Source organism: Scomber japonicus, chromosome 4 (assembly GCF_027409825.1).
Source record: "Scomber japonicus isolate fScoJap1 chromosome 4, fScoJap1.pri, whole genome shotgun sequence".
Classification (NCBI taxonomy): Eukaryota; Metazoa; Chordata; class Actinopteri; order Scombriformes; family Scombridae; genus Scomber; species Scomber japonicus.
In genome coordinates this window covers 4,465,736-4,493,231 of record NC_070581.1, presented here as the reverse complement: position 1 = coordinate 4,493,231, position 27,496 = coordinate 4,465,736, and the positions used below count along the sequence as shown (strand labels likewise).

General features: G+C 36.8%; 2 protein-coding genes across 3 annotated transcripts in view; one reads left to right on the top strand and one right to left on the bottom strand.

Moving 5' to 3' along the window:
- clcn6 (chloride channel 6) overlaps window positions 1–20,881 on the bottom strand; it is a 37,623-nt gene extending 16,742 nt beyond the window's left edge. The window contains exons 1-11 of the mRNA XM_053318333.1: window positions 20,807–20,881; window positions 20,068–20,127; window positions 19,885–19,950; window positions 6,514–6,579; window positions 6,358–6,424; window positions 5,377–5,483; window positions 4,839–4,965; window positions 3,753–3,820; window positions 2,396–2,454; window positions 2,140–2,272; window positions 1,810–1,923 (exon numbers count right to left, since the gene is read on the bottom strand). Coding sequence (XP_053174308.1) covers window positions 1,810–1,923; window positions 2,140–2,272; window positions 2,396–2,454; window positions 3,753–3,820; window positions 4,839–4,965; window positions 5,377–5,483; window positions 6,358–6,424; window positions 6,514–6,579; window positions 19,885–19,950; window positions 20,068–20,127; window positions 20,807–20,881 — 942 coding nt within the window. The remainder of the gene's footprint in view (window positions 1–1,809; window positions 1,924–2,139; window positions 2,273–2,395; window positions 2,455–3,752; window positions 3,821–4,838; window positions 4,966–5,376; window positions 5,484–6,357; window positions 6,425–6,513; window positions 6,580–19,884; window positions 19,951–20,067; window positions 20,128–20,806) is intronic.
- A 5,325-nt stretch (window positions 20,882–26,206) lies between these two features.
- mthfr (methylenetetrahydrofolate reductase (NAD(P)H)) overlaps window positions 26,207–27,496 on the top strand; it is a 45,031-nt gene continuing 43,741 nt past the window's right edge. The window contains exon 1 of one of the 2 annotated variants that reach the window (XM_053318335.1): window positions 26,207–26,327. The gene's annotated coding sequence lies outside the window, so the exon portion shown is untranslated. Of the gene's footprint in view, window positions 26,328–26,373; window positions 26,750–27,496 lie in introns of those variants that run through there. The other variant, XM_053318334.1, reaches the window with a different exon arrangement.

Here is a 27,496-nt window from a genome sequence, read left to right as displayed (position 1 = left end):
AGATATCATCTTAGCATTTGGAATATTGAGCATAGGTGTTTTTCCTGGTGTTCTAGCTGTTGTTATTTGCCCTTTTCCCACTCTGTCATTATTCTGCCGTCCCTAGGTTTAACTGACTAGCTAGTTTGGCAGTTTGTAATATCGTTATGTGGCATAAGAGTCTTTTCTTGGTTTTAAAAAGGTAATTTCTGAACTTACCAGTTTGTCCTAGCTGTTGTATTATTTGTCGTTTACCCACTATGTCATTACACCCACATTACTGATGATTATTTATCAGACATCACATTGTGTAAATATTTTGTGAAGGCACCAATATTCATCCCTACAATATCGTTGTGATATCAATAGAATTATTCTGTCAAAAATATTGTGATATTTGATTTTATCCATATCGTCCAGCCCTAATAACAAGCTTTTAAAATACAACACATTGTTAAAGATGAAACCAGTGGTTTCCAACCTTTTTGTCTTTTAATGTCTTACAAAAAGCAGTGTGTAGTCAGCTCACATTTCAGATGTCTATGAGTTGTTAACAGCTCCACCAAATACTGATTTTTCCCTCTAAACATCTCACATGCTTTCATTTCAATAAATGTTCAAATGATCCAATATTTCAGCAAAAATCTAAACTTAGAGAAAAAGTCCAAAAACTGAAAACACATTTGTGTATCAGAACCATTAATCATCTCACCAGCCCTCACATTTATCTGCTGACCCTTTGGAGGGGCCCCACCCCTAGGTTGGGAACCACTGGACTAAACTAGCTAACTGTATATAAAGTAGTGTAAACTAGCTAACTGTATATAAAGTAGTGTAAACTAGCTAACTGTATATAAAGTAGTGTAAACTAGCTAACTGTATATAAAGTAGTGTAAACTAGCTAACTGTATATAGAGTAGTGTAAACTAGCTAACTGTATATAAAGTAGTGTAAACTAGCTAACTGTATATAAAGTAGTATAAACTAGCTCCACCTCCAGCAGCTACAACAGTAACATGCTGCTCTAACACTGATGCTTCACTATTAATAATCTAATGATGTCATATATAATAATATATCAGTCTCTTGCTATGATACTTTAACATCAAGCTGAGAATTACTGTGTTAATACTTTTCTGTACTTTTAAAAGGGTCTAGTTACTTCTTCCAGTACTTGATGGTCATTACTACATATACAGAACAGCTATGGCTCATGTGCAATTCGCTGCTGCACACCATAACTGCATGGGTCAGGGCTGGATAGACCATTTTTATTGAAAATATTAACTCCTTCCTTCTAGATTAAAAACATTTATATGTAATAGAGTTAACAGAGAGCTTCTGCAATAATATTTTATGCCGAAGAGTCACAGAACAATGCAGCAGTGACTACTTAATCTTCTTCACTTTGCATTTTCTTAAAACCTCTTTGATTATGATGATGACCTTTTACTTTTCCAAAGTTGGAATTTTTCAACATTATCGTGGTTAGCATTAGGACTGCAACAAACAATTATTTTTAGTTGAAAAATGTTTTTTTTACCATGAAATGTCAAAGAAAAGAAAATGCCAATTTACAAAAAAAGTTATTGTAAGTGGAGCTTTATTCAATCGTATGATCTCAGCTAGAATCATTAAAACTATTGAAATGTTTGGAATGTTGTAAAAAAGAATAAAATAGTTTCTGATTCATTTTCTGATGATTGACTCAGCAATTATCTTACTCTTTCAGCTTTAATTAATATGACTTACATGTATAATACATTTAAGAACATGTGTTTGCAAAATACATGTACAAACTCTTTATTCAGCTAGTGATATAGCTTTTACCTTGAACTCCCCAAAGTTGAGCAGACCTGGCAGCTGGAAGGAGCCCCACTTGTTGAAGTTTATCCCTGAACGGAAAAAGTTTAGGGTGAAAGTGGCCGACATGGAACAGAAGAGCTGGAACAGAAGATAAAGTAGTGTTCAAAGTCCTTAAATCCACTGCTTTCTTTGTCACCTTAATATCATATGGTCTACCACAAGGGTTACTTTATCACACTAGCATTTTTGACTTCCTCAACTCTGACACTATCAATTATATTTCTGTATAACCCGGGCTGCCATGCTACACTTACAAAAAAATGCAAGACCAATGTGGGTATAAGCAAGACGTACCACTTTCCAAGTCAGGGCCTGGTTCCAGAAAGAGGAGCCCTCCTCCAAGCTGAAGAGGGTGCCACCTATGGGAGCACCAAAGGCTGCAGCTACTCCAGCAGCAGCACCTGCTGACACAAAGTCTCTCTTGTCCCTTGAGAACAGTAAACACAGCACAATGAACTATGCTGATGACAGTATTTTCAATTATTATTTTGGTCTCCACAGAAGCAGTTAACAGTGTACAGTATTGTGTTAATGAGAGGGACAGCCATACCTGTCACTACGGAAGTAGGGACAATCAAGTTTGATCCTCTTAAAAGTGATGCTCTGAAACTGATAGAGGGAGAGACCATCTGATGAGCATGTTTAAGCCATAGTAAGAGTTTAATGCATTAGTGGCTGAACCATATAAAAATCAATTTTACAACAGAATTAAATTGAATAGACTTAAATCATATTAAATGATGTCAAGTCAAATCACATAAGGTCAAGAGAGGCTGAGTAAACTTGAGTTAAGTCAAGTCGATTTTTTCATTCAAATGGAACAGCTCACTCACATTAGCCTTTATGTGATAATGTCATCTAAAGAAGAATACTAGCAGCTTAAAGAGTGGGTTCACCATTTTTCAGGTCCGTCATTCAACAATAAACATTGAAATATGCTGTTCTTGCCAAAAATCATTCCTCCTGTTCATACTGACAATTAGAAGATCATTTCAGAATGCCTTCAAAATTTGCAGTCGTCCTTACTTAACCTCTCTCTGTCTCTGCAGTAGTGGCTGGACTGAGATGGGCAACACATGGAAAGTGCAGCTGAAGACAAGGACTCAAAGTTTAAGTCTGCTTTGTCTTTTAAGTTTGTTTATTCAGTGGAGAAAGGACTGAGCACTGGGCAGCAGCATACAGGAGCTCCATAGCGGTTATTTAGCAAATAAAAAGGACTAAACAACTCTTATCTGTCTGTTCTCTGCTGGGGGAAACCCTCTGTGGCAGCAACTGTGCTACAGAGTCAAACCAAGTAGATATCTTTCAATATTACAATCTTTTTAGTCCCTTCTTTTTGTTACTATACTTCTACCAACAGGGAAACACTGTCAGAAGAAACACTAAGAGGGAATTTGATGCTAAAAAGACTGTAAATGTGTCAGATATCACTTGATATGACTAACTCACACTAATGAAGACTCATAAGCTTCACATCTACTTTTAAATGCATTTTGAATTACTGAATTTTGGCCCCACGTGACTTACACTGAAAGCGTACTTGAAGGGAATTCTGTCGTTGCCGGTATGAACAGGAGGAATGATTACAGCTAGGAAAACCTCTTTGACTGTTCAGTTGGGTACTTGATTTTTTTTTCTTCCAGACACACCTGAAAAATTCTGAACCTGTCCTTCAAAACTGATACCAAAATACCACACTTAAACTGGCTCGGCCCTAATGCCCCTCGATTATCTACAAAAAGTCGTTGTATTTTGTGTAGATATGTTGTTGCCTTAGTAAATGTAATTTCACATGGAAATGCAATATGAATTTTCAGTGGGATCTTCTTATGGTTGAATTAAAGTTGTTAAATACATAATGAGATGCATAAACCCTACGACTATACCAGTCGTAAACTGATTGTTACCTGAGGAAGGCCAGCTCCCACAATGGCTCCACTGTGTATCATTGGACCTTCTTTCCCCACAAATAGACCTGAGTGGACACACACACACACACACACACACACACACACACACACACACACACACACACACACACACACACACACACACACACACACACACACACACACACACACACACACACACACACACACACACACACACACACACACACACACACACACACACACACACACACACACACACACACACACACACACACATCTTATTTTCCATTAAGTGGCAGTGATACAGGTGCTGCTTAATTGTACAGGAAGCTCAAACACATCATTAGTAACTAAATATGTGTTTATTATATGTTGGTGGTCTTACACTCAGCTCTTAATAATGCCAAAATGTATAAATACAATTTATACATGTTACAACAATAGTAAGGTTTCATAAAGAACTGGGCAGAAAAGTCACACTGTAACTTGTAACTGGACATCACATGATATAGATATGGAAAAACCCACAGGTTGTCTGTACCTTTAAATCATTAATGAATGGTCAAAACAACACTAATTATCTCTGACCAGTCTTAGGGCAGCAACAAACATTATGAATTATCCATTCATCTGCTGATTATTTGTGCAATTACTTGATAAATCCATTGTTCTAAAAAAGTGCACATCATCATTGTTTAAAGCTCAAGGTGATGTAACCAAATTGTTACTTTGTTTTGTCTTACCCAACTGTCTAAAATGATCAAAATGATAGTCAAATATCTAGTGAAAGGAAAAGTAGCAAATTCCCCAATTTTAGAAGCTGGAACAGTAAAATGTTAGGCTTTTTTGCTTAATAAATGACTTAAACAATTAATTAGATTTCATAGGATTATATTTTTATCTTGCTGCTGTTGTTGTCCCTTTGAAAACACACCATGCCCAAAGTTTAGGGGTTCAACAGAGCCTGGAGAACAAATACTTACTATTGTAAATACTTGTCTTGTCATTGCCACATTTAGTGTGACTGTGTAAAAATATCAGCTGTCAGCCACTTCAGTACAAAAACTGTTTAGTGTACACATCACATCCATCATACCTTACCTCCAGCTACACTAAACAGAACTCCACCAGCCTTGCACAGGAAGGTTCGCAGCCGGACAATTCCAGGAATCTTCACTCCATTCAAGTAACTTTTGATTTCTGGAATCCCAGAACCTGCAGCGACTGGCTGGATACAATTGAAAACGGCATATTACCATTGTATTTTCTAGAATCACAACCACAGTTGCTTGGAATTCAGTGTGAAACAATGTATCACAATCTATCAGTAATACATTCAAATCTTTATAGAAACCCTGTAAGGTGAGGACAGTCATTCCATTGTTTATCAAATCAGCCAGTCTAAGATGTTTAATACCAAACTATACTAAAGCTAAATATCATATGGTGGTGAGTGCAAGGAGACAATGTGACAGATTTCTATGTAGAGTGGACACATCTCACTAAGTGGGGTAAAGGGTGAGGTGGGTTTTTCTAAATCAACTCTTTTTAAAGGAAACAATAAAGTGACAAAAAGGTTGAGAAATTAGACATACTTCTTTTAAATTGAAATTATGAAAACATATGTGAGCAGTCTTACCTCAATGAGAACGAGCACACTGGCGATGAAGACGAAGGTCATATTGAACGCCAGGAGTTCCAAAAGAGACAGAGGGAGACAACCTTTGTCACTGCACTTCTCTATTGCTGCAGGCATTTAGCTAAGGTAGAAAAACAACCTTCATGTTTTGTGTCAGTAACTTATGCTACTATGTAATTCGGTACTAATTGCAGGCAAAACAGGCAGTGTGCTATTGGTGCATGAAAGAGTGGAAAATGTCCAGATTGACTCGCTTCAAATGTCTTTGTTTTGTCCAAAACCCAAAAGTATTCATTTTATTACCGCAGAGAACTATAGAATCAGCAAACATTCACCTTTGAAACCAAAACTGAAGCCAATAAATTTGGGGATTTTTTTGCATGAAACACAACTGAAACATGAAATAATTGATCAAAACTGTAGTTGCAGATTCAAATTCAAACTATTTTCCCTGTAAATTAGTACCAAAGCACAGTCATAGTCAGTCCAACTATGTCACTGTGAAGAACTAATTGTTTGTCTGATTTCAAGAATAGTTGAAATACTTTTGGAATGTCATCAGAATCCAGTCATACAGGTTCATTTAAAAATATTCTTAATATTACAAGATTATTATTTTACCACACAAAGTTGTAATATTATGAGAATAGGAATGAGCCTGAATATAATTAAAGCAAATTAGACTTTTTGAAATTTTATTTATAATTGATTAATTTACAATATATTTTCCTCATAAAATCACAGCTTTTCTTGTACAAATCTCAACATCTTATCTTTTTTTATCTTATTTTTCTTGTTAATCTGTGTCTATTCTCATAACATTGCAATTTTTACATTTAGGTTTATTGACTAACATATCAGACTTGGTCAGGGATAGGATGATCAAGTCCTGGACTCATTTCTATCACTGTCCTGATGTTTGTCTCAATAAAAAGGAGCTGTATCACATTCAGAAGATTGCAAAAGCATGTTAAAGGATACAATCACCAACCAAAGTCAACTTGAGTTTGGTGAAAAGGCGTACAAAGAAATCCACAAACAGGCCAACCTGAAAAAGATAAGAGGGTAACATTCCCTGTTCATGTGCAGAATATTAGAAACTAGCAAAGCAAATCAAGAGAACTCAAACGCACGTACCAAACCAATCGTGACTCCGATTGTGAACACCATAATCCACCGTACTGCTTCATACTTTTTGGCTTTCTATTGGATGACAAGAAAAGAAACTTTTGATACAAAAAACCAAGGACTTTTTTTAAATGGAGAAGAATTCAAATCATAGGGAAACATTCCTTCAGGCTTTTTATTAAATCATTCAGTCCTGAAGATTGTTTTTTCCCCATGTGATCCTAACCTTCATCCATATCTCTCAACATGAATTAGTACCAGTTCCATAACATTCCATATCCCAATATTTCATGTTGTCTATATGACATTTCATTGTACAGTTGCTAATCAGAGCACATTGAATTCCTGGTATTTTTAATATAAACTTTCGTTCATATTTTTGAAACCGTACTTTAGTACCTGAATAGTTTTCATCATACTCAACTATATATTTGTATAGCATTGTGTAGCATGTTAACATCATTGAACACTTTCTAATAGTATATTATAATTATGGTTATATCTCTGGTCTCTGTTCTCTTTTTAGTTATTCTATTCATGTATTTTTTGTATATATTTGAGTTACTCTATTTAGTTACTTTATATAAAATATCCCATATTTGCATTTGTTTCTTTTACCTACCTCATTAGTTTTGTATTTTGATGTCAAGTGCTGCTGTAACACTTTCATTTCCCTTTGAGATTAATAAAGTATTCATTCTATCTATCTATCTATCTATCTATCTATCTATCTATCTATCTATCTATCTATCTATCGTATGCAGCACAGATAAATGTTGTCATTGACTCACTTCAAATATATTCATTTAAGACACATTTTGACCTGATGATGTTGAATGACGATGTCGACCTTAAAGAATTAACTTCAATGATTACTTCATCCAAACCATCAACCTGTCTCTGAGACCCGATTCCAACTAGGCTGCTTAAGGAAGTATTTTCCTCAGTTAGCACTTCCTTATTAGATAGATCTCAATCACTTTCACTTTGTTATAACACCACTGACAGTTGACTGTGGAATATTTAGGAGTGAGGAAATTTCACAACTGGACTTGTTGCACAGGTGTCATCCTATCACAGCACCGCACTGGAATTCACTGAGCTCCTCAGAGCGACCCATTCTTTCACTAATGTTTGTAGAAACAGTCTGCATGCCTTGGTGCTTTATTTTATACACCTGTGGCCATGGAAGTGGTTGGAACACTTGATTTCAATTATTTGGATGGGGGAGTGAACAGTGACGGACTGGGATAAAAAAACGGCCCTGGCATTTGCACCCACAAGCGGCCCAACTCGCAGATGCAGACCCAACGCACGGAAAGAGAAGCATTTTTGATAGCCCCAATGATGGTGCAGATAAACTCCTATACTTTCAACAACTGCATAAGAAAATTGTCATATCAATGCACAAATAAACCATTATGAATAGATTGTTAGAGCCAGCCGCTCCATAATAAAAACATTTGTCTTACCGTCATGCAGTTAACAAATTGCGAAGGAGCCTGCTCTTTTCCGCAACAAAAAAATTAATCCAATTTGGCGCATTTTTCAACCTCAAACAGCAGCGCTTTCTTGATCTTGTCTCTCTTTTTCTCCGCTCCCCCTTTCTGTCGCTTAGTGCCTCTATTCATTTTTTCTAACCATTTAATCGTATAATCACCACCACAACCAATCTACTGAATGACTTGACCACCATTAGTCCAACTTCCAACACACAAATGCGCAGACGCGATTTACTACACTTTTTTACCTTTTTTACGCGATTTACTACACTGCCATGAAATTCCCAGAAGGCATTGCTTCCTTTTAATTTTCTCAAACAATCAAATACAAAATACCAGTAGATTTGTTTTATTTCAAACCACGAACATTTTTTAAAATCATAACAAGAAATTTCCCTTTAAAAGTAAAGCAGGCTGATGTAAAACTTGAAATACACCATGACTATGATGTATACAGGTATGTGTGGTATAAATACCGATCAGGTCAACAGTGTCAACTACTGCATGCAAAATCATAAGAGATATGAAACCTGGAAGCGCGTTGGGAACTTGTTCAGCATGCAAGAGAGAGTGGGCCGCGTCAGTGCCACTAGGGGCCGCTGTGATCCATTTAGCGTGCTCGGCCGGTCTAGACCTCTGCGCGGCCGTTCTGGCATCTGCCTAATGCCAGACCGCCCAGTCCGTCCCTGCACCGGCCCAAATAGCACGTCGGCCCACCGGGCATTTGCCCGGTATGCCAGATTACCAGTCCGTGCCTGGGAGTGAATACTTTTGGCAATATAGTGTATAAAAGGGGTCATTCTGGACTTCCAGTATGGTGGCGAGCTGAATGGACGTGCGTTAACCAGCTCTGCTACCCTGTTGGCTAAATCCTTCTTAAATATTGTACTTGAGCTAGTGAAATACCTCCATTTCGATAAATAAGTTTAGGGTAATGCCGGCGTCACAGAAAAAAGTCAGTCAAGGGCGACACAAAACTCATTGTCGGAATTTACAGCGTCGAGCACTAGCAATAAAATCCTCAGCTAACATCAAAGCCATGGACCCCGCCAAGGCTAATGTTAGCCCGACTCCGAAGGATAAATCGCCGGATAGAAGCAATGATGAGGCGGCAGGAAAGCCCGGTCCTATGTCGACTGCCATTCTGACTGCTATTAACGACATGAAAACGGAGTTTTCTACCAGGTTTGATGGCATATTGTCCGCTATTGAAAGTGTCAGGAAAGACATCACTGACTGTGCAGAGCGTGTCACGGAGGCAGAAACAAGGATTTCGACAACTGAAGATAATGTTGCCTCGCTCCAAACAAAAGTACATGTCCTAGAAAACAAAAATAAGGACTTGGAGGGGAAACTGCTGGACCTGGAGATGAGATCAAGGCGCTCTGGAACTCCCGCTGGGGCGCACAAAACTGACGGTGGAGAGGGCTCACAGAATCGGGCCAAGTGCACACAACAATCCTTCACCCCGTACGCTGATAATGAAGTTTTTGAACTTCATGGATAAAGAATTGGTGACGAGAGCAGCCAAAACAAAAAGAGAAATACGATACAAGAACCAGACGGTGAGGTTTTACCAGGACGTGGCTTCCGGTGTTCACAAGAAGCAAAAGGAATTTGACAAGGTGAGACGGCAGCTCCGTTCAATGGGACTCTGATATGGCATCATCCTCCATACTCAGAGCTTATAGTAACTGTTAATGCTATAGCTCTTTAGGTATTCCTTTTTTTTCCTTTCTTTCTTTATAAGTAAGAGTTAAGAGGCGGAATGTATCTTTGGCAACTGTCACCTTGTTAACTTTAAAATAGCTAATTGGGGTTATATTAACCCACTTGCTCATCTCTGTTCAGTTTTTCCTAGAACAATATAGTGAGTTCAGAGAGTGAAATTTGATTTAATACATAATAAAAGGAGGGTGTCTATGAAAGAAAACTGTTTAATACTTAATGGTAGCACAGGAGTGTAAGGTTAGTGTAATATAATTTGTTGTCGTTTTTGTTTTTTTTTAGCTCAGTGATACCGTCCTACCCTTTTGGTGGAACAGTTATACGCTATCTAAGTTTAAAGATTACAGGGGAAAGAAATTCAGGCTAAGTGTCCTGGATATGGGTGATGGTCTGGGTATAGTGTTCGTCAGTAGTATTATTTGTGTTCTTCTTTTGGTTGTTTAATTCTTTACTTTTTACAAACTTCTTAAATGTTTGGGGAGTATTACTATACAAACTACACAAATGTCTAGTGAGATAAAGATTAAATGACTTCATGGAACTGCAGGGGGTTACGAAAACTTAAGAAAGTCAAACAAGTCATGAACAGGATAAAATCAATGCAGTCTAATATTGTGTTTCTTCAAGAAACACACCTGATGTACAATGAGGATCTGAGAATTAGGAGGAGGTGTAGAGGCAAGGTCTTTTCTGCACCGTTTAACTCTCAATCTAGAGGTGTCACTACTTTGGTGCATGAGTCATTACCTCTTCAGGTAAATAAGGTTATTAAAGACCAATTTGGACGATACCTTATCATGCAAGGTAATTTACTAAAAGAGCAAATTATCTTGACGAACATCTATGCACCAAATACAGATGACCCTAACTTTTTTCAAAATGTATTCCTTATTTTGTCCACTCTTCCGGGTAAATGCGTGGAGGTGGGCGATTTTAACTGTGCACTAGATCCAACAAAGGATAGGAGCTCTGGAGCTGAGTCTCACAGTCGTAGTAGGGCAATTATACAGCACTTCATGAAAGAATTTAACTTATTACATATCTGAAGGGAAGAAAACCCTGACGATTTAAAGTTTTCGTGTTACTCAGGTGTACACAAGTCCTATTCAAGAATTGACTTCTTTTTGATATCTGCAGAGCTAAGGCACAAAGTCAAGGAATGCTCTTATTATGCTATCCTAATTTCAGACCATGCTCCAAATTCATTGGTATATCATGACTCAAAGCTAGTGATTTGGCGTTGCCGGCTTTGTCTCTTTTCTGGATGAACAAATCAGTTTCTATTTTGAAACTAATACAACAGAAACTTCAGCAAGCACAAGATGGGAGGCCTTTAAGGCTTTTATTAGAGGCCAAATAATCAGCATCACAAGCTCTAAAGCAAAATTGACTTTTCAAAAGGCAAAAAACTTAGAGACAAAAATAAAGGAGATAGAAAATGAGTATTATCGAACAAAGTCACCAGAATCTCATCAAAAACTATTGCTGCTTAGAGCACAATACAACGAATTATCTGCATCAAAAGCGATGGCCAGTCTGTTGCAAATTGAAATGATGAGTTGCAGGGGGAAAAACCTGGGAAAGTTCTTGCATGGCGTCTCAAGCAGCTACAGAGTGAAAGAGCTATCATCTCTCTGCAGAGTGATCAAGGAGAAACCATTGTAGATCCAACAGAAATAAATGAATCCTTTAGGAAATTTTATGAGGGTCTTTATAGTTCAGAAATAATTAATGAAAATTTGGAACTAAAGGTGTTTTTTATATCTATATATATCTACTGTATATATCTATATATCTATATATATATGTTTCATGACGCTATGTTAATTGTTGCTTAATTCATGTGTTTAAACAAACTGTGTGTGGCTCGAGTTATTTCTGGTGTAAATACACTACAAGTTCCCTAACGCCTAGAATTCATGAGCCTAAAGATATTTGACTGATTCATTAAATTTACCTTAATCAATTCTATTTAAATTGAGTTATGATTGCTTAATTAATTATAATTAAATCATCATAACTTCCGGATCTTGCATCCGGTGGTGCCCCTTTTTAACGAGTGTTTATTCAAATTCCGCTACAATAAGATTACTCTATTACTCTATTATTAGGAACCATATGCACAGATTTTGACTAACAGTAATATTTCAAAAACTATAAAAATAAATCGAGGGTGTAGACAAGGGGACCCTTTATCTCCATTGTTGTTCATTACGGCAATTGAACCTCTGGCAATTGCAGTGAGGGCACATGATAACATCTCTGGAATAGCCATAGGACAGACAGAGCACTGTTTAGCTTTATATGCTGATGACATAATTGTTTTTCTCAAAAATACCAACAAATCCATCCCAGCCCTAATGGACTTGATTAGGGAGTTCGGTAAGATTTCAGGTTAGAAGATTAATAGATCTAAAACAAGTAGCGGGATCCATTTAGCGGGGAAGTAGCGGGGGAAAATCCAACGAATGTAGTTGCACAATTTAAAGTCGTCAACTGTTTCTCTTATTTAATTTCAAATTGTTCCATTGCTTAACAATATCATAGAAACGGAGTCACGTGAGGAAGACCCGGGAGATGGCCGCGTCTTAGATATGCTCCCGTCCTCCGCCAACAATTGATAACAATTAACTTACATACACTCTCCGTGAAAGTTTAATTAATGTCGCAGGTAGTCGGTACTCTCATACAGTCAAAGTTACACGAAATTGCGCAGGTCTTAACCGCACAATGAAACAGGGAAAACGAAGTGTACAAACGCGCTTGACTTCAGCCACCATGCAAGCTAACCCTGTTAGCCCCACCTGCAGTGAAGCTAGCCAAAGGAACAACATGGGGGATATCCTTGCAGAAATCTCAAAGATGAACTCGACTCTAAATAAAGTGGCGAGTGATGTATCGACGATTAAGTCGGACACAACAGAGCTCAAAAACACAGTAAGTGCTTTGCAAACACGGCTCGAAGAGGCGGAAAGTCGTATTTCTGATGTGGAGGATAGCAACGCTAGCATGATTAATGAAAACAAAGTGTTAAGACAGAGAGTGGAGCAACTTTGGAGCCGTGTTGATGACCAAGAAAACCGAGGGAGACGTAATAACATCAAACTGATTGGATTGAAAGAAGGAAAAGAAACGGGGAATGCAATGAATGACTACATAAAGAAAATACTGAACGAAGGACTGGGGCTACAGGGGGACGAATATGAGATCGAGAGGAGCCACAGAAGTGGAGGACCCAAGCCAGGTGACAACCAACCACCGCGGATGATACTGGTGAAATTTCTGCGCTACACGGCTCGACAGAAGGTTTTGACAGCCGCGAAAAAAGAGAGAGGGATACGGTGGGAGGACTGCACTCTCTCAATCTACGAAGATATGACGAAGGAGCGCTCTGACCTACGAAGACGGTTCTCCCCAATAATGAAAGCTCTGTGGGATCATCAGGTGAAACACACGTTGGCACACCCGGCAATTCTGAGTTTCACATGGAAGGGGAAGAGACTGAGCTTTACCGACCCAAAGAAAGCTGAGGTCTTTGTTTGAGATAACATTCAAAGCACGGAGAATAACTGACTGCATGACATGAATACGAGGGAGAGTGGAACTTTATTTTGAAGGCACGGCGGAGACGGAGACTCTGGGGCGCTGCTGTTACCGGACAGTTGGAGAGAGGAGCAGAAGGTACCGTCTACAGGACCTACACGGACCGGAATCATATTGAGCCCAAGGCTTACTACACTGTCATGTTCATTTTAAAGGCAGTGTTTTTTGTGTTACTGTTATTTGGTATTAGGCATGTCCCTATTCTGGGGCACTGTTTCTGGAGGCATTTTCATTTTCATTTCTATGATGGCAGGAGTAAGGCATTAATATGTGTGGAAGTAGCGGGGGACAGTGTTATGGAAGAGGGTAAAAGGAGACGAAGGTTTATACTCTTTGGAAATAATGGGTAGTGGACATATTAATATAGTGACATGGAATATTAATGGCTGTAGCACACCAATTAAACGCAAAAAAGTACTCACTTATCTTAAATCTAAAGGCACAGATATTGCATATATTCAGGAAACACATTTCAGGGACCAAGATGAAGCTTTAAAAATGAAACGTGATTGGGTCGGTCATGTCTTTCATAACTCCGTATCAAGTAAGAGTTGTGGGGTTGTTATTCTCATCAACAAAAAACTGAATTTTGCTATAGTAAATCAATTTAAGGACTCTCATGGACGGATCCTAGTTGTGGAAGCACTAATTAATGGAGTTAAAGTCGTACTTTGCAACTTATACGCACCAAACAGAGAAAACACACACTATTTTTTCATGAGGTAAATAAAATACTGGGCGATACAGATGGTCAGATTATTCTAGGGGGAGATTTCAATCAAGTAATAGATGATCATCTGGATCGCAGCAATATCAGAACAGGGACATCCTCCAGAGATGGAGCAGCTTTAGATACTTTACAGAAAGAACTTGGTTTGACAGATATTTGGAGACTCATAAACCCGAAAAAACGGGAATACACATTTTATTCTCACTCTCATAGATCCCACTCACGAATAGATTTTTTCTTGGTTGCCAGCTCACTTGTTGACCTTGTAATAGACTGCAATATAAGAGTTATAGCAATAACAGACCATGCACTGGTCGAATTACATATAAATTTGCATTCTACTAAAGGTAATGCTGGGAGGTGGAGACTAAACACAAGTTTACTGCCACAAAACTTGGTGAGGATATTAGGGTGTTTTTAGATATTAATAGAGGAACAACAGAAAGATTAGCTACTGTTTGGGATGCACTCAAGGCGTTCATCAGAGGGAAATGTATAGCTTATGGTTCATGGAAGAAAAAGGACAACAAAGAAAAAGTACAACAATTGGAAAAAGAAATAGGTAAATTGGAGGAGCAACTTGCTGAACAATACAATGAAGAATATTTCAGAAAAATCTGTAAACTAAAGTTTGAACTACATGAAATATACAATAAAAAAGCAGAGTATTCATTATTTAGGCTCAAAACTAATTTTTATGAAAATGGTGAAAAAACTGGACGATTATTGGCAAGACAATTAAAACGCATGGATTCAAATAATACTATTACAGCAATTAGAAAAGATGATAAATTATTCAATTCAGCTACAAAAATTAATGAAGTTTTCAAAAACTTTTATGAAGATTTGTATACGACTACATGTTCGGCTAGTGAAGAAGACTTGAACTCTTTCTTCCAGAAGGTAGAGCTACCACAGTTGTCCTCTGGGGAAAAGGATAGCTTGGACGCTCCCATAACGGAAGCTGAAGTTAGAACCGCAATTAAGGGCATGAAAACCGGGAGGTCACCTGGTGTAGATGGTTTCCCGGCAGAGTACTATAAAAAATATGTTGATATTATTTGTCCATTTCTCACAGAGGTTTTCCATGAAGCATTTCAATATGGCTCACTCCCAGAAAGCCTTAACCAGGCTATTATATCTCTGATACCAAAGAAGGATAAGGATTCAACGGACCCAGCCAATTATAGACCCATAAGCCTAATAAATGTTGATTGTAAAATACTGTCCAAGACATTAGCACTGAGATTAGATCAGGTTCTACCTAAAATTATTCACAAGACCAAGTTGGATTTATAAAACACAGATCTTCATCTGATAACATGAGGAGACTGTTGCATTTAATTTGGATGAATAGAAATAACCCTCACCCTGTTTCAGCCATATCACTTGATGCTCAAAAAGCATTCGATAGGGTGGAATGGGCTTTTTTATTTGCAACTCTTTCGAAATTTGGGTTTGGTGATGGTTTCTGCAGATGGATAAAAGTCTTATATTCCAGTCCTAAAGCTGCAGTCTTTACTAACGGGATAATATCTCAGTTTTTCAATATATCCAGGTCAACCAGGCAGGGGTGCAGTCTAAGTCCATTATTGTTCACAATTTTTTTAGAACCTTTGGCCACATCGATTAGAGCAGAGTCGAGAATTAAGGGTGTCATTGGAGGTGGTAGGGAGCATAAATTATTTCTTTATGCTGATGATATTTTGGTACTGAGTCGGGACCCAGCCAATTCTGTGTCAGTTTTGCTAGAAACTATTGAAGCGTATTCTAAGGTGTCCGGTTATTGTATCAATTGGCATAAATCAGAGGCCATGCCAGTGTCTCGAACCTGTTTACATAATCAGTTATCAGCTTTTAATTTTAAATGGCTACCAAAGGGGATGAAATATTTAGGTATAGAATTAGATCCAGACATAAAGGAAATTATGATAACTAATATGGAAAAAGTATTAAACAAAATTAAAGCTAATCTGGATAATTGGAGTAAATTACACATGACCTTATGGGGTAAAGTAAATGCAATAAAAATGGTTGTGGCACCACAAATAAGTTACCTAACTGGGATGATACCCATATGCATTCCAAAACAACTACTAGTTAGATATGACAAAATGATAAAACAATTTCTTTGGGATGGAAAAAAAACGCGAATTCGTTTGGATAAATTATCTGAGTCCAAGAAGAGAGGGGGTTTATCATTACCGAACATAAAATATTACAGTGTTGCCTTTGAGATGTCCAAGTTTACAGAACATTGGGATGAAGCTGGTGCTGATCTGGACTGGGTCCTGATTGAGCGGGAACTCACGTCCCCCTTTAAACCTGTGGAGGCTCTGGCACAAACAGTTCAAAATGAGAAAAATAAGGTGAATAACCCTATCCTAGGACATTCGAAAATGGTTTGGCAGGAGGTACATAAGAGATGTAAAATCTCTCAATATACTCAAAAATATGCATCTATATGGCACAATCCGAAAATAAAGATAGAAAGACAACCTATCTATTGGGCTCAGTGGTTGAGAAAAAACGTAATAATAGATTATCTATTTGAAAACGGCAATTTTATTTCATATATTAGACTTAAAGAAAAATTTAATTTAGAGGGTTGGGGTCACTTTTGGAAATACTTACAAATTAGACACTGTATTAAGGAGGTGGTTCCTGTTGATCAGGACAGCAGTCCGATCCAATGCTACTTACAATTACCCAAAATACATCATAAAGCTTCAAGATGGTATAAGATGTGTCCTTGGACAAATAATAATGGTTGTAGTAATCTCAGGATGATATGGGAGAAAGATCTGTCTTGTACACTGGATGAAAAAACATGGGAGGGGATTCTTTCCAACACTGAAGAATACATAAGAGAAGCCAGAGGCAAATTTATCCAGTATAAAATAATTCATAGATATTATTTTACACCATCAAGACTTAACAGAATGGGCCTAATTGATAATGATCTATGTTGGAAATGTGGGGCAGAAAGTGGCACATTTATCCATGCATTATGGGAGTGCTCTAAGATCCTCCCCTTATGGGAAAAAGTCATAGATTATATGAGCAAATCATTAAATTGTGAACTTCCCAGATCACCAAGACTATGTCTCCTTGGAGACAGAACTGTGGTACCCCTGTTGAACAAATATAGTTTTAGAATATTAAAAACTGGCCTAATAACATGTGCACGGACTGTTCTGAGGTGTTGGAAGGAACCCCAAGCTCCCACACTGAGTATGTGGAAAACACAGATGATGGGGACTGTGGCATGCGAGAAGATGCTGGGGAGATTAAATTGTGAAAATGATATGATAAAAGAAAAATGGGATAGTTTTGGTCGACAGATGTGTTAATTTGCCTGCCCTTGCCTATTTATTACCTGCCTGTCTTATTTTTAGTTAATTTGCTTTCATATTTTTCATGTTATTTATTTATTTTTATTTATTTATTTATTATTATTTTTACTTCTTTTTCTTAATATTATATTATTATTAATATTTTTGACCTCCATTTTGTCTGTTGTATTTGATGTTCGTTATGTTTGCTGCAATAATGAAAAAATAATAAAAACTTTGAATTATAAAAAAAACAAAACAATATCATAGAAACTAACTATAGACAAGTTATGCAAGAGATCTCAAATTCCTTAGATAGATGGGCTGCTTTACCAATGTCGTTAATGGGGAAAATAAACACTCTCAAAATGAATGTACTCCCTAAACTGTTGTATTTATTTCAAAATGTACCTCTGCCGCCACCAAGCAATTTATTTTCACAGCTGAAAACACTTTTCATCAAGTTTCTGTGGAACAATAGACGCCCCAGGCTGCGCCTATCATTGTTGTACTTGCCGTACGATAGAGGAGAGCCTAAATGCCCAAACCCACTATGGTAATACTGGGCGGCGCAACTGAGAACACTGATGTTCTACTACTCTGAGGAGAATGTGCCACTGTGGAGAGAAATGGAAGGTGATACACTGAAGCTGCCTCTGCCCATTTACCTGTACTCAGCTAATTTTAAGAAACTCAAAAATAACACCAAGAATCCTATGGCTAAAAATATGATTAGTGTGTGGCAACAAGTTAAGAAATATTTCAAAATAGTTGATTCACTCTCATTATTTAGTCCAATATGGGGAAACGATCTCTTCCCCCCAGGAGGAGGTAAGGGGGGGGGGGGGGGGGGGGGGGTTCAAATTTGGGCTGAACAGGGGTTACAAAAAATAGGAGATCTCTGTGGTCCTGATGATAAACATCCATTGACTTTTGATGAAATTGTTGTCAAACAAGTCATAGCTCACAGCCAGTTCTTTAGATATTTACAACTGAGAGATTTTATTAGAACTCAACAAAATCAGTCCCTGTCCATTCCTAGCCTATCAACACTCGGAGAAATGATGGTGAAAGACTGTCAGGGAAGGGGCTTGATCTCCAAAATATATAATGAACTGGTTGGTGAATCTTCAGAATCCTCAGTAAATAAGCTTGAGTCCTGGAGAGAGGACCTACAGGAGAATATCTCCATTGAGGAGTGGGAGAGGGCATGTACCAAAGCACAATTACAAACAGTGAACATTCGTTTAAAATTTCTGCAGTACAACTGGTTAATGCGTTCTTATATGACTCCAGTTAAACTTAACAAATTCAATAACACTATACCGGATGTTTGCATTAAATGTGATAAAGAAATGGGCCAGATTTTCCATTGTTTATGGCAGTGTTCTCAAATAAAGAAATTCTGGGAAGAAGTGAAACAGTGTATTGAAGAAATATTAGAGATAAAATTACATTTAGAGCCAAAAATATTCGTATTGGGTATCTACCCAGCTAATTGTAACATAAGAAAGAAGCATCGATTATTTTTAGATATAGGCCTGTTGTTGGCCAAAAAAATCATTGCAATAGCTTGGAAAGAGGTGGATAGACCAAGGATAGGTAAATGGCTTTCTGAATTAACAGCAACTCTGCCCTTAGAGAAGATCACGTATGCAATCAAGGGTAAACAACCTATTTTTGATAACATCTGGGGCCCCTTTAGAAATTCTCTTTCGAATAAAGACTTGTCTGGTTTGGTGGAAACCAAAGTAGCCCTCTGCAGCTCACTTGGGAAAAATGTTTGTCTGGTGTTGACACACTTGTGAATATGAGCAGTGTATGGTTGGTTTTGTATTTATTCTCCCCCATCTGTATTCTTATTTCTATTATTTATTATTTATTTTTATTTACTTATGTAGTATTTGTATTATTATTTTATTGTGTATTTAAGTTCCCTTCTTTCGTTAGTGATTTATATTTATTATTTGTGTTGTTTTGTTGTTATGTCTTGGTCGTGAATTGAAGACATGGGTTCTACATGGTTTGGGGCAGATGTTTGGAGTCCCAGTAGTTATATGTATGTGTTATTATGTCTGAAAATAAATAAAGATATTGTTGGGGAAAAAAGGTCATTCTAAGGTAATTTTAACTAGAATTCATATTTTATTTGGACTCTACACTATTTAAAAACATACTTATGAATATAATATTTATTTTCTGCAAAGTCTGTTCTGCTGGATGCTATTAAATTCTACACATTACCCCCATTAGCCATTTAGATATATGACTTGGCAATCATATTATTTGGGTCACAGTGAGAATTGAAGATACTTATTTTCACAGCCAACAAAATATAATGAACTAGTTTACAAACACTACACAGCTTATATATGTAAAATGTGAATAACAATAACCCTCGTGGAAGACCAAATTTGATGTTAAGAGTGTTAAGAGTTAGGTCTTTAGAAGGTAAACAGTTTTAACTTGGCTACAGTCTTACCTTGTTGTCCATCCCTTCCAGATCCTCCACATAAGGCTCGCTGATACAGCGGTCATAATCAAGGCTCTGTTAAAGGTAAAATGAAGGCTGTTTAACTATTACTTGTCAAATTTGCATGACTCTTGTGTATTTCAAGGCCAGCCTGAACCAACTCTGTCTAAGAGTTTCTCACAAGTCTCTTGCCTCATAGTCCTTCCTTGGTAGAATCTCATCTTCTTCATCTCGGATTTCCCCTAGGATTGTCTGGAAAAAAAACGAACCAATTTCATTTTAAGTTCAGACAAACATGACCTGATGGCTCTTTACAGTCTGTACAGCAACACAACATCCTCTGTCCTTAGACCCTACATTCAAATAAAACTCATTTAAACAGTCTTAACCATCTAGTAGATTTGGCATATTGGTAATCCACAAAACAACACTTGAAGTAAGCAAAACCTAAACTGATTTGGATGTTTGAGGACAGTTAGTTTAAAAGGATAATCAAATATAACTAAACTGCTGATCTGCGTGTAACATGCATGCCGGATTGAAAAAGAACACTGATAAAACAAAAAATGTCTTACTGAGGTTACGTGAAGCATAAAGCCATAAATGGCAATATAAACGGAGTTTGGTCCATAGACATTCTCCACATAAGCGTCATGGGGAAACAGCAAGCAATATCCCCACGTGGTGCACTTACACTGTTAGGAGAATGACTCTTTGTTTCGGCCAAATTATTGCTTTTATATTGTGAATTAATATAAGATCATCGGGGACTGTTTGCAAAAGCTTCAGTCAAACAAAACCGAGAGCAGCAGGGTGGAGCAAGCAGCCCAGACCACAGTACTAAAACAGCACATGACCAACTGAAGAAATAATATAATCTTGAAATAATAAAGTTATTCCCTCTTTGTCAAATTACAACACCCTCTCATACCAGTTCCTCTGGTGTCCGTGTCTCTCCTTCTCTGCAGCAACATTGGCAACAAAAACTGTTTCCACAACACGCCATCTTCGTTGTTGTGTCATGCTGCATTCAAGGCACATAGTAAAAAACGTAAATAGTTGATTGGCGAGTTTGAAAATTCGTTCTCAAAGTGCTCAGAAAACGTATTAAATGGGAACCTATCTTAATGCTTTACAGTGAATGAGTGGTTCTGACAGTGTTGTGTCCTAAAAGTGGATTTCAAAAGTTGTGTTCACAACATTGTCACTACGAGAACGCAGTTCACATATTTCCCATGACACTGGAACACAGCTGAGAAGATCCCTTCACGTGACGCCAAGGGCGGAAAATGATTCCACACTGTCACAGCTGCGTTTTATTTACACATTAAGGTTAGCGCATCATGGGCCCTGTTCCATAAAGCAGGATTACCAAATAAACCAGACCAGGCTAATTCTCAGGCTTAGAAAAAAAAGACAAGATTTATTATATTATATGGCTTCATTAATCACCATCATTTAAAAAGAAAATCTGAGTTTACACTTATAGTCAAGTACATAGTCAACTTAATTATATATATATATATATATATATATATATATATATATATATATGGGTCAATGACGTATAAGGATTTTCAACAGGTCAATTTTAAAATAATAAAAATGGGAATATATATTGCAGTAGTTCAAACATTAAGAATGTAAAGTACACATAAATTCATATTTAAATAGTAAATTAAGTGTTTTTTCATCTCAATGAATTAGAACTGATCTTTAAAAAAGTCATGTGGTGCGACCATGATCTATCTTAAAATAAATGAATTCCCTTAACATGCTTAAATATTTTTTTTACAAGTTTTGAGTAATATAAAGTGTCTAGAGATAAACTATTTGCATGTCTTTTGAGTTTTTGTAAATAATAATCTCATATTTATGTTCTATAATGTCACAGTTGCTTTCTTAAATGAATGTAAGACTTATTTTTCCTGTAAATTGCTTAAAAATGATTTAAAACATTTAAAAATACAATTCAGTTAAACATACTGCATCAGTGATTAATATTACTGCCACATGAAAGTGATATTTTACTCTGAATTTTATACAGTTATTGGTATTATTGGTCGCACCACATGATGAATGGTCGCACCACATGACATAAAGACCTCATATTAAAAATCTATTGAAAGAAATAGAAAAACAATTACTTTAATGCAGAATAGAATTAAACCAGTGGTTTTATTACAATTTCACAGAATTTTTATAAACTCAAACATTTCATAAACATTTTTTAAAACAGAAGTGCAGCAGGCCTTCATTGCTTTGTCATGAACAAACTTTTCATTTAATAGTCAATTTTGATTATTGAATCATTTAGAACAGAAATATGTATTATCTAGTCATCATCAAGTTGACTTGATTTTATATGTTGAATCTTTCCCTACTGTTTTCTTCATTAGTAGCTGAGACAGAAATGCAAAGTCATGCCATAAATCTATGGTGTATCACTTTGGACCATTGATATATTTTATCGACAAAAATATTGAGATACACCTCTTAATCATTGAATTCAGGTGTTTTATTCAGGTGTATGAAATCAAGCATCTAGCCATGTAGTCTGCATTTACACACATTTGTGAAAGAATGAGTTGCTCTGAAGAGTTCAATGAATTCAAGCTTGGTATGTCAGTTTGTGAAATTTGTCCCCTGCTATATATTTCACTGTCAACTCTAAATGGTATTATTAACAAGTGGATATTTAAGAACAACAGACACTCAGCCACGAAGTGGCAGACCACATCTAGTTCATCACAAAGATGGGGTTGAGATTATGAGCCAGGCCTTCTCATCCAACATCGATGTCTGATCTCAGCAATGCTCTTCTGAATGAATGGACAAAAAATCCCACAGCCACTCTCCATAATCTTGTGGAAAGCCTTCCAGAAGAGCTGTAATAGTTACAAAACTCCATATTAATTCCTGTGGATTTAAAAAGGGATATCATGAATGCTCATGTAGGTGTCATGGACACATGGCCCAATACTTACTCTATACTCTACATAGTGTAGATGAGCCTGCATACAAAAACTGCAATCCATCCAGGTAATGAAAAACATACCAGAGCGATATGTACTTCATGGTGCTTTATTTTTGGCTTTAATTTTTACAATTTTTACCTTTCTCTTCTCCTAGCAGGGTACACCGCTCTTACTGCAGGGTCAGAATTAACACACTGCCAATGGCAAGCAGTTTTTACCTTGCATGGGAGTGTGATCTGGTAAAACAGATTATAACAGTTAGAAATAAATAATGCTTTACAAATAAATGCATAATTGCCAAAATGACATTGCATTTTTCTCATATTATACAAAAATTAAATGTAAACTGTTGCTTCTGAAATCTAAGAAAAAATGACTCAAATTGCATACAAATATATTCCAAATAATACTAAAATAAAGGAATTAATGTAAATAAATCATTAACTGAATATAAAAGCTTCTAATATTGGACATATCTGTCATTGAAAAGACAGAGTGGTCGCACCACATGATATTTGGTCGCACCAAATGATATTTTCAAGTTCAATCAAAATTTACAAGCACAGAATTGACCACCTAAACAAAACAAGCTGCCACAAAAAGGTCACTATGAAATTTATATTCAAAACATATATTTGTAGAAATAACGTCATATTCATTGTTTTCTTGAGGTCATACCACATGATAACAGCTGGGATGTAGTTACCACATGGCAACTACATCCCAGCCATTAAAAAGCTTCATTTTTTCCATATTTTAGAAAGGGGTACACACCTGCTTGTTACATCCATGGGTCCTTGGCAAACTAATGTATGATGCAGCATCCTTTCTTTGAATGATTTTCATCATAAAAGTCCCAGAGTGGTTGTTTCTTGATGGTCGCACCACATGATATTTCATAAAATCATCATTGTCAAAAAAGTTTGTTTATATGCCGTGACGGAAAAATAAATACAAATGGTTTGCAATTTTGTACAGTACTATAAAACACTCTGGAAAACATGCCAAAAAGGGCAGAACATAAATTTGAATAGTTTTGGAGTAATTTCAAATAAGTTTTCATAACAGCAGTCATGGCCAGACGGTCGCACCACATGATATTTTATCACTTTAAATAAAAGAAAAATTAACTTAACTTGTGTTTTTGAAAACTTAAAGTGAATACATATGAAGGAAAGCCACTACATATATGTGGTATTTATTTATCCATTCAAACCTTTTTCTAACTGTATAAAATGCAGTCGGACTGCAAATGTTGGCGTCACGTCATTGACCCATATATATGTGTGTGTGTGTGTGTGTGTGTGTGTGTGTGTGTGTGTGCGTGCGTGAGTTCATAATATTGAATATTGAGGCCTGACAGAGTAACAGCCTCATAAATATTGAACAACTGCAAACATATTTGGACAAGAGATGTAATATAATATTTAAATCTATATGTCTCTAACCGCTATTTTCCTGGTAGGAAGTGCTGTTTTATTTTAATTAACCTACATTTCAAGATGTGTTTAGTGGATTCATGTCTCCGCGTTTCCCTTTTTCTGTTAATTGAATATAGTCCAGTCTATATAATGACCTCAACCCAGATAAATTGATTGAAGGAACTTTTCAGAAACCCTACATCCATTTGGAATATTATACCTCTCCATATATTATCTAAGCTGGGTGGATTCAACGTTTGTACTGATAAAATCCCTGTAAAAATGTTTGCTTTTCATCGCCAGGCTTTGTTATCACGGTCTCTCATTTATAAACACAATTTTTCACCTCATAACTATATTATATGGAATAACAAAGCCATGTTATATGTTATATATGTTAATATTGTACTGGTTGATCAGTTATTTAATAGCAATGGTCTTGAATTAAGAGTTTTCGTTCAAATAAAATATCCCGGTAACACCTGAAGATTATGCAGAAGTCTTTAGTGCAATACCCTCTGGAGTCTGTATGCTGTTTAAATTCAACCAAGGGTTAACATCCAACAATTGTCCTTGTTGTCTCCAACATACACTCCCATAGGCAAAACTTGTTTTTCCCGTTATTCTAACAGATCTAAGGGTTCACTCACACTAGGCAATCGTATGGTGCCCAAGCATGTTTGCCCCCTAAAATACAGATTATTTGGCTAGTGTGAGTGCAAGTGTACCATGCACTCAAACCAATTTCCCAGTCCTGGTCATTTCAAGCAACACTAAATGCAACGTGGAGACATTATGCATATATGGTTCCCAATCTGACCATTTTTTGTCTATTATTCTATCATTATTAAGGCAAAAGAACTCAATTTATGTCCATGGACATTATAATGAATAGGCTATAGGCTTAATATTAGTTTGCATCCAGCGTGCTGCTTGGACTTCATTACATCTTCTGCACTGCTGTTACCACAATTATGAAATGCTAAGTTTTACAGTCTGTGACTGTGACCCTCATAAAAGTAAATATTACAAATCTGTATTATATAAACTAACGAAATGTGTTAAAGTAAGTCATTTGGTGACTTCTAAGTCATTCAGTTAAACTAAGTCTTACTTTTACTGGCGTAAGAGTTGAATCAGTACATCTGTTTTTACTAGCAAGTACTGCATACTACACAGGCATGATTCAGAAGAACATGCTTGCACTTGCACAACGTATGAGTGCGGGCCAGTGGGGGACAGGGGAGGGGGGAATTCGTGCTTCAGCAAGGTCTGGAACAACTGGCCCTAGTGTGAGTGCGCCCTTAGCTCTATTTCAAAGATATATTACTAAATTACCATGTATGATTTCATACTGGAAGAAGACCTGGCTTTACCAAATCAATACTAAATCACCAACACAGTAAAGGAAATCTATCTTAAACTCTTAAATTAGGCTACTTTTAAATTATCTTTTTTTTTAAATACAAAAAAAAAAACATTTAAGAAAGACATTTGAGAGGCATTACCCATTTGTGAAGATATTCTGGTAAAACCTTTGTCCTTTTATTATTGAAAATATTGATAAAATTTCTATTTTTTGGGATCATGGAAAATAACACATCTCATTTGTCTATTATAATGGCCACATTCTATATCCATATGTGCAAATGTAGGTAAGAAACCATGCATTATTGCATTTAGCAATGAGTTCAAACAACACATTAATTTAATTCAGTGCTCCCTAAAACAAACAGACTTACACTTTGGAACTAGGTGATTTCACGCATTTATGTAACGATGCTTATGTGACGACTGACGGCGCTAAAGCCAAGCGAATTTGGTCCCATTTGGCATCCATACTTAGGGGGGTTGTCGTGCAGTTAAGTGGGCGTATCATACAGTAAAGTGGGTGTGTCGTGTAGGTCTGTTATTCAATGCGGCACCGTCTTGTGGACGTTTGTGACCAGGCTCCTCTCGTCCCACGCTGTAGCTCATGTCCGTATGTGTTGGATGGGAGGTAGTCCGACACAGCCCGGGACATCGGCCACACTAACAACACCGACACAGGAAGGTGGTAGAAGGAATATTTGCTTTAATAGCACGTGTGTGTGTTAGCCTAAATTTATCGCAGAAAGCAGCCTACGTTACTTCTGTATTTCTTTAATGATAACTTTAGACTGTATATAGTCTATATTAATAACCATTTTATGCATATAGTTTATGTTAATAAACGTAGACTGCATATAGTCTGTTAATGACCGATGTGCTATCATCGCATATAAGGTAACGTTACGGAGCTAGCTGTGCTCAGAGGGCCAGCAGCCTCTAAGCTTTTGCTACTACCTCACTTATCACATGCATGTGCGCACGCATGGATGACATCTCGGCTCATGTTATTCTTTGTCTGGGAACTAACGCTAACTCTTCAAAACTCCAAAGTCTTCATAAGGCAGCCCGTGTGTAGTTTACCATTGCTGTAAAGGGACGTAAAAGGTAGGAAATGATATTTGGGACCTTTTTGTGGTCTTTTGATAGATCATGTACATTAGTCAGCGAGCAGGACTTTAAACACGTAATCTTTTAATTAGAGCTTTTTTCCTTTTTCTGTCAAATATCGGGAATAAATGTGGAGAGCTTTTTAATTTTGCTGTATTGTAGCTACGTCGTGAAAATGTTTTAGATAGATAGAGTCTGGTGTAAAGTTTGTTATTTTATGTACCTGAAGTTAGCTTCCTATTCAGGGTTAAGGAAAAGATAACTAATGATATTTAGCAACTGATTCTGTATCTATTCACCACTTCAACGCGTGAAAGAGTGTTTGGCATCATAGCAAAAGCCGTAGCCTTGATTAAATAAAATTTTCAATTTCGAAAAACTGAAAATGTACAACTCCATTTGGTCTGGTTAGGGAAAAAACTGTGAAATTGCTGGATTGTTTTTCTCCAGATTTTCATAAATTGAATAAAGGTTTCATCATCTCTGAGAGTCTCTGCAGTCTCCTTGTTAATCTAGTACAAAGTTGACAAGTGTAAGTATTGTGGGTTTTGACCATGACCTGGTCTAATCAGTCTGGGTGGATGAATATCAGTGAAATTGCCCCCTTATAACTTTTGTAAGTAAAATAAAGTTTTCACAACGCTACAGTGGTTTTAAACAGCATTAGGGATTTTGCTACAATGTCTAACTTTCTAAATGTAAGTGGGAAAAAAACAGTATCTTTTGATGAATATCATTATTTTT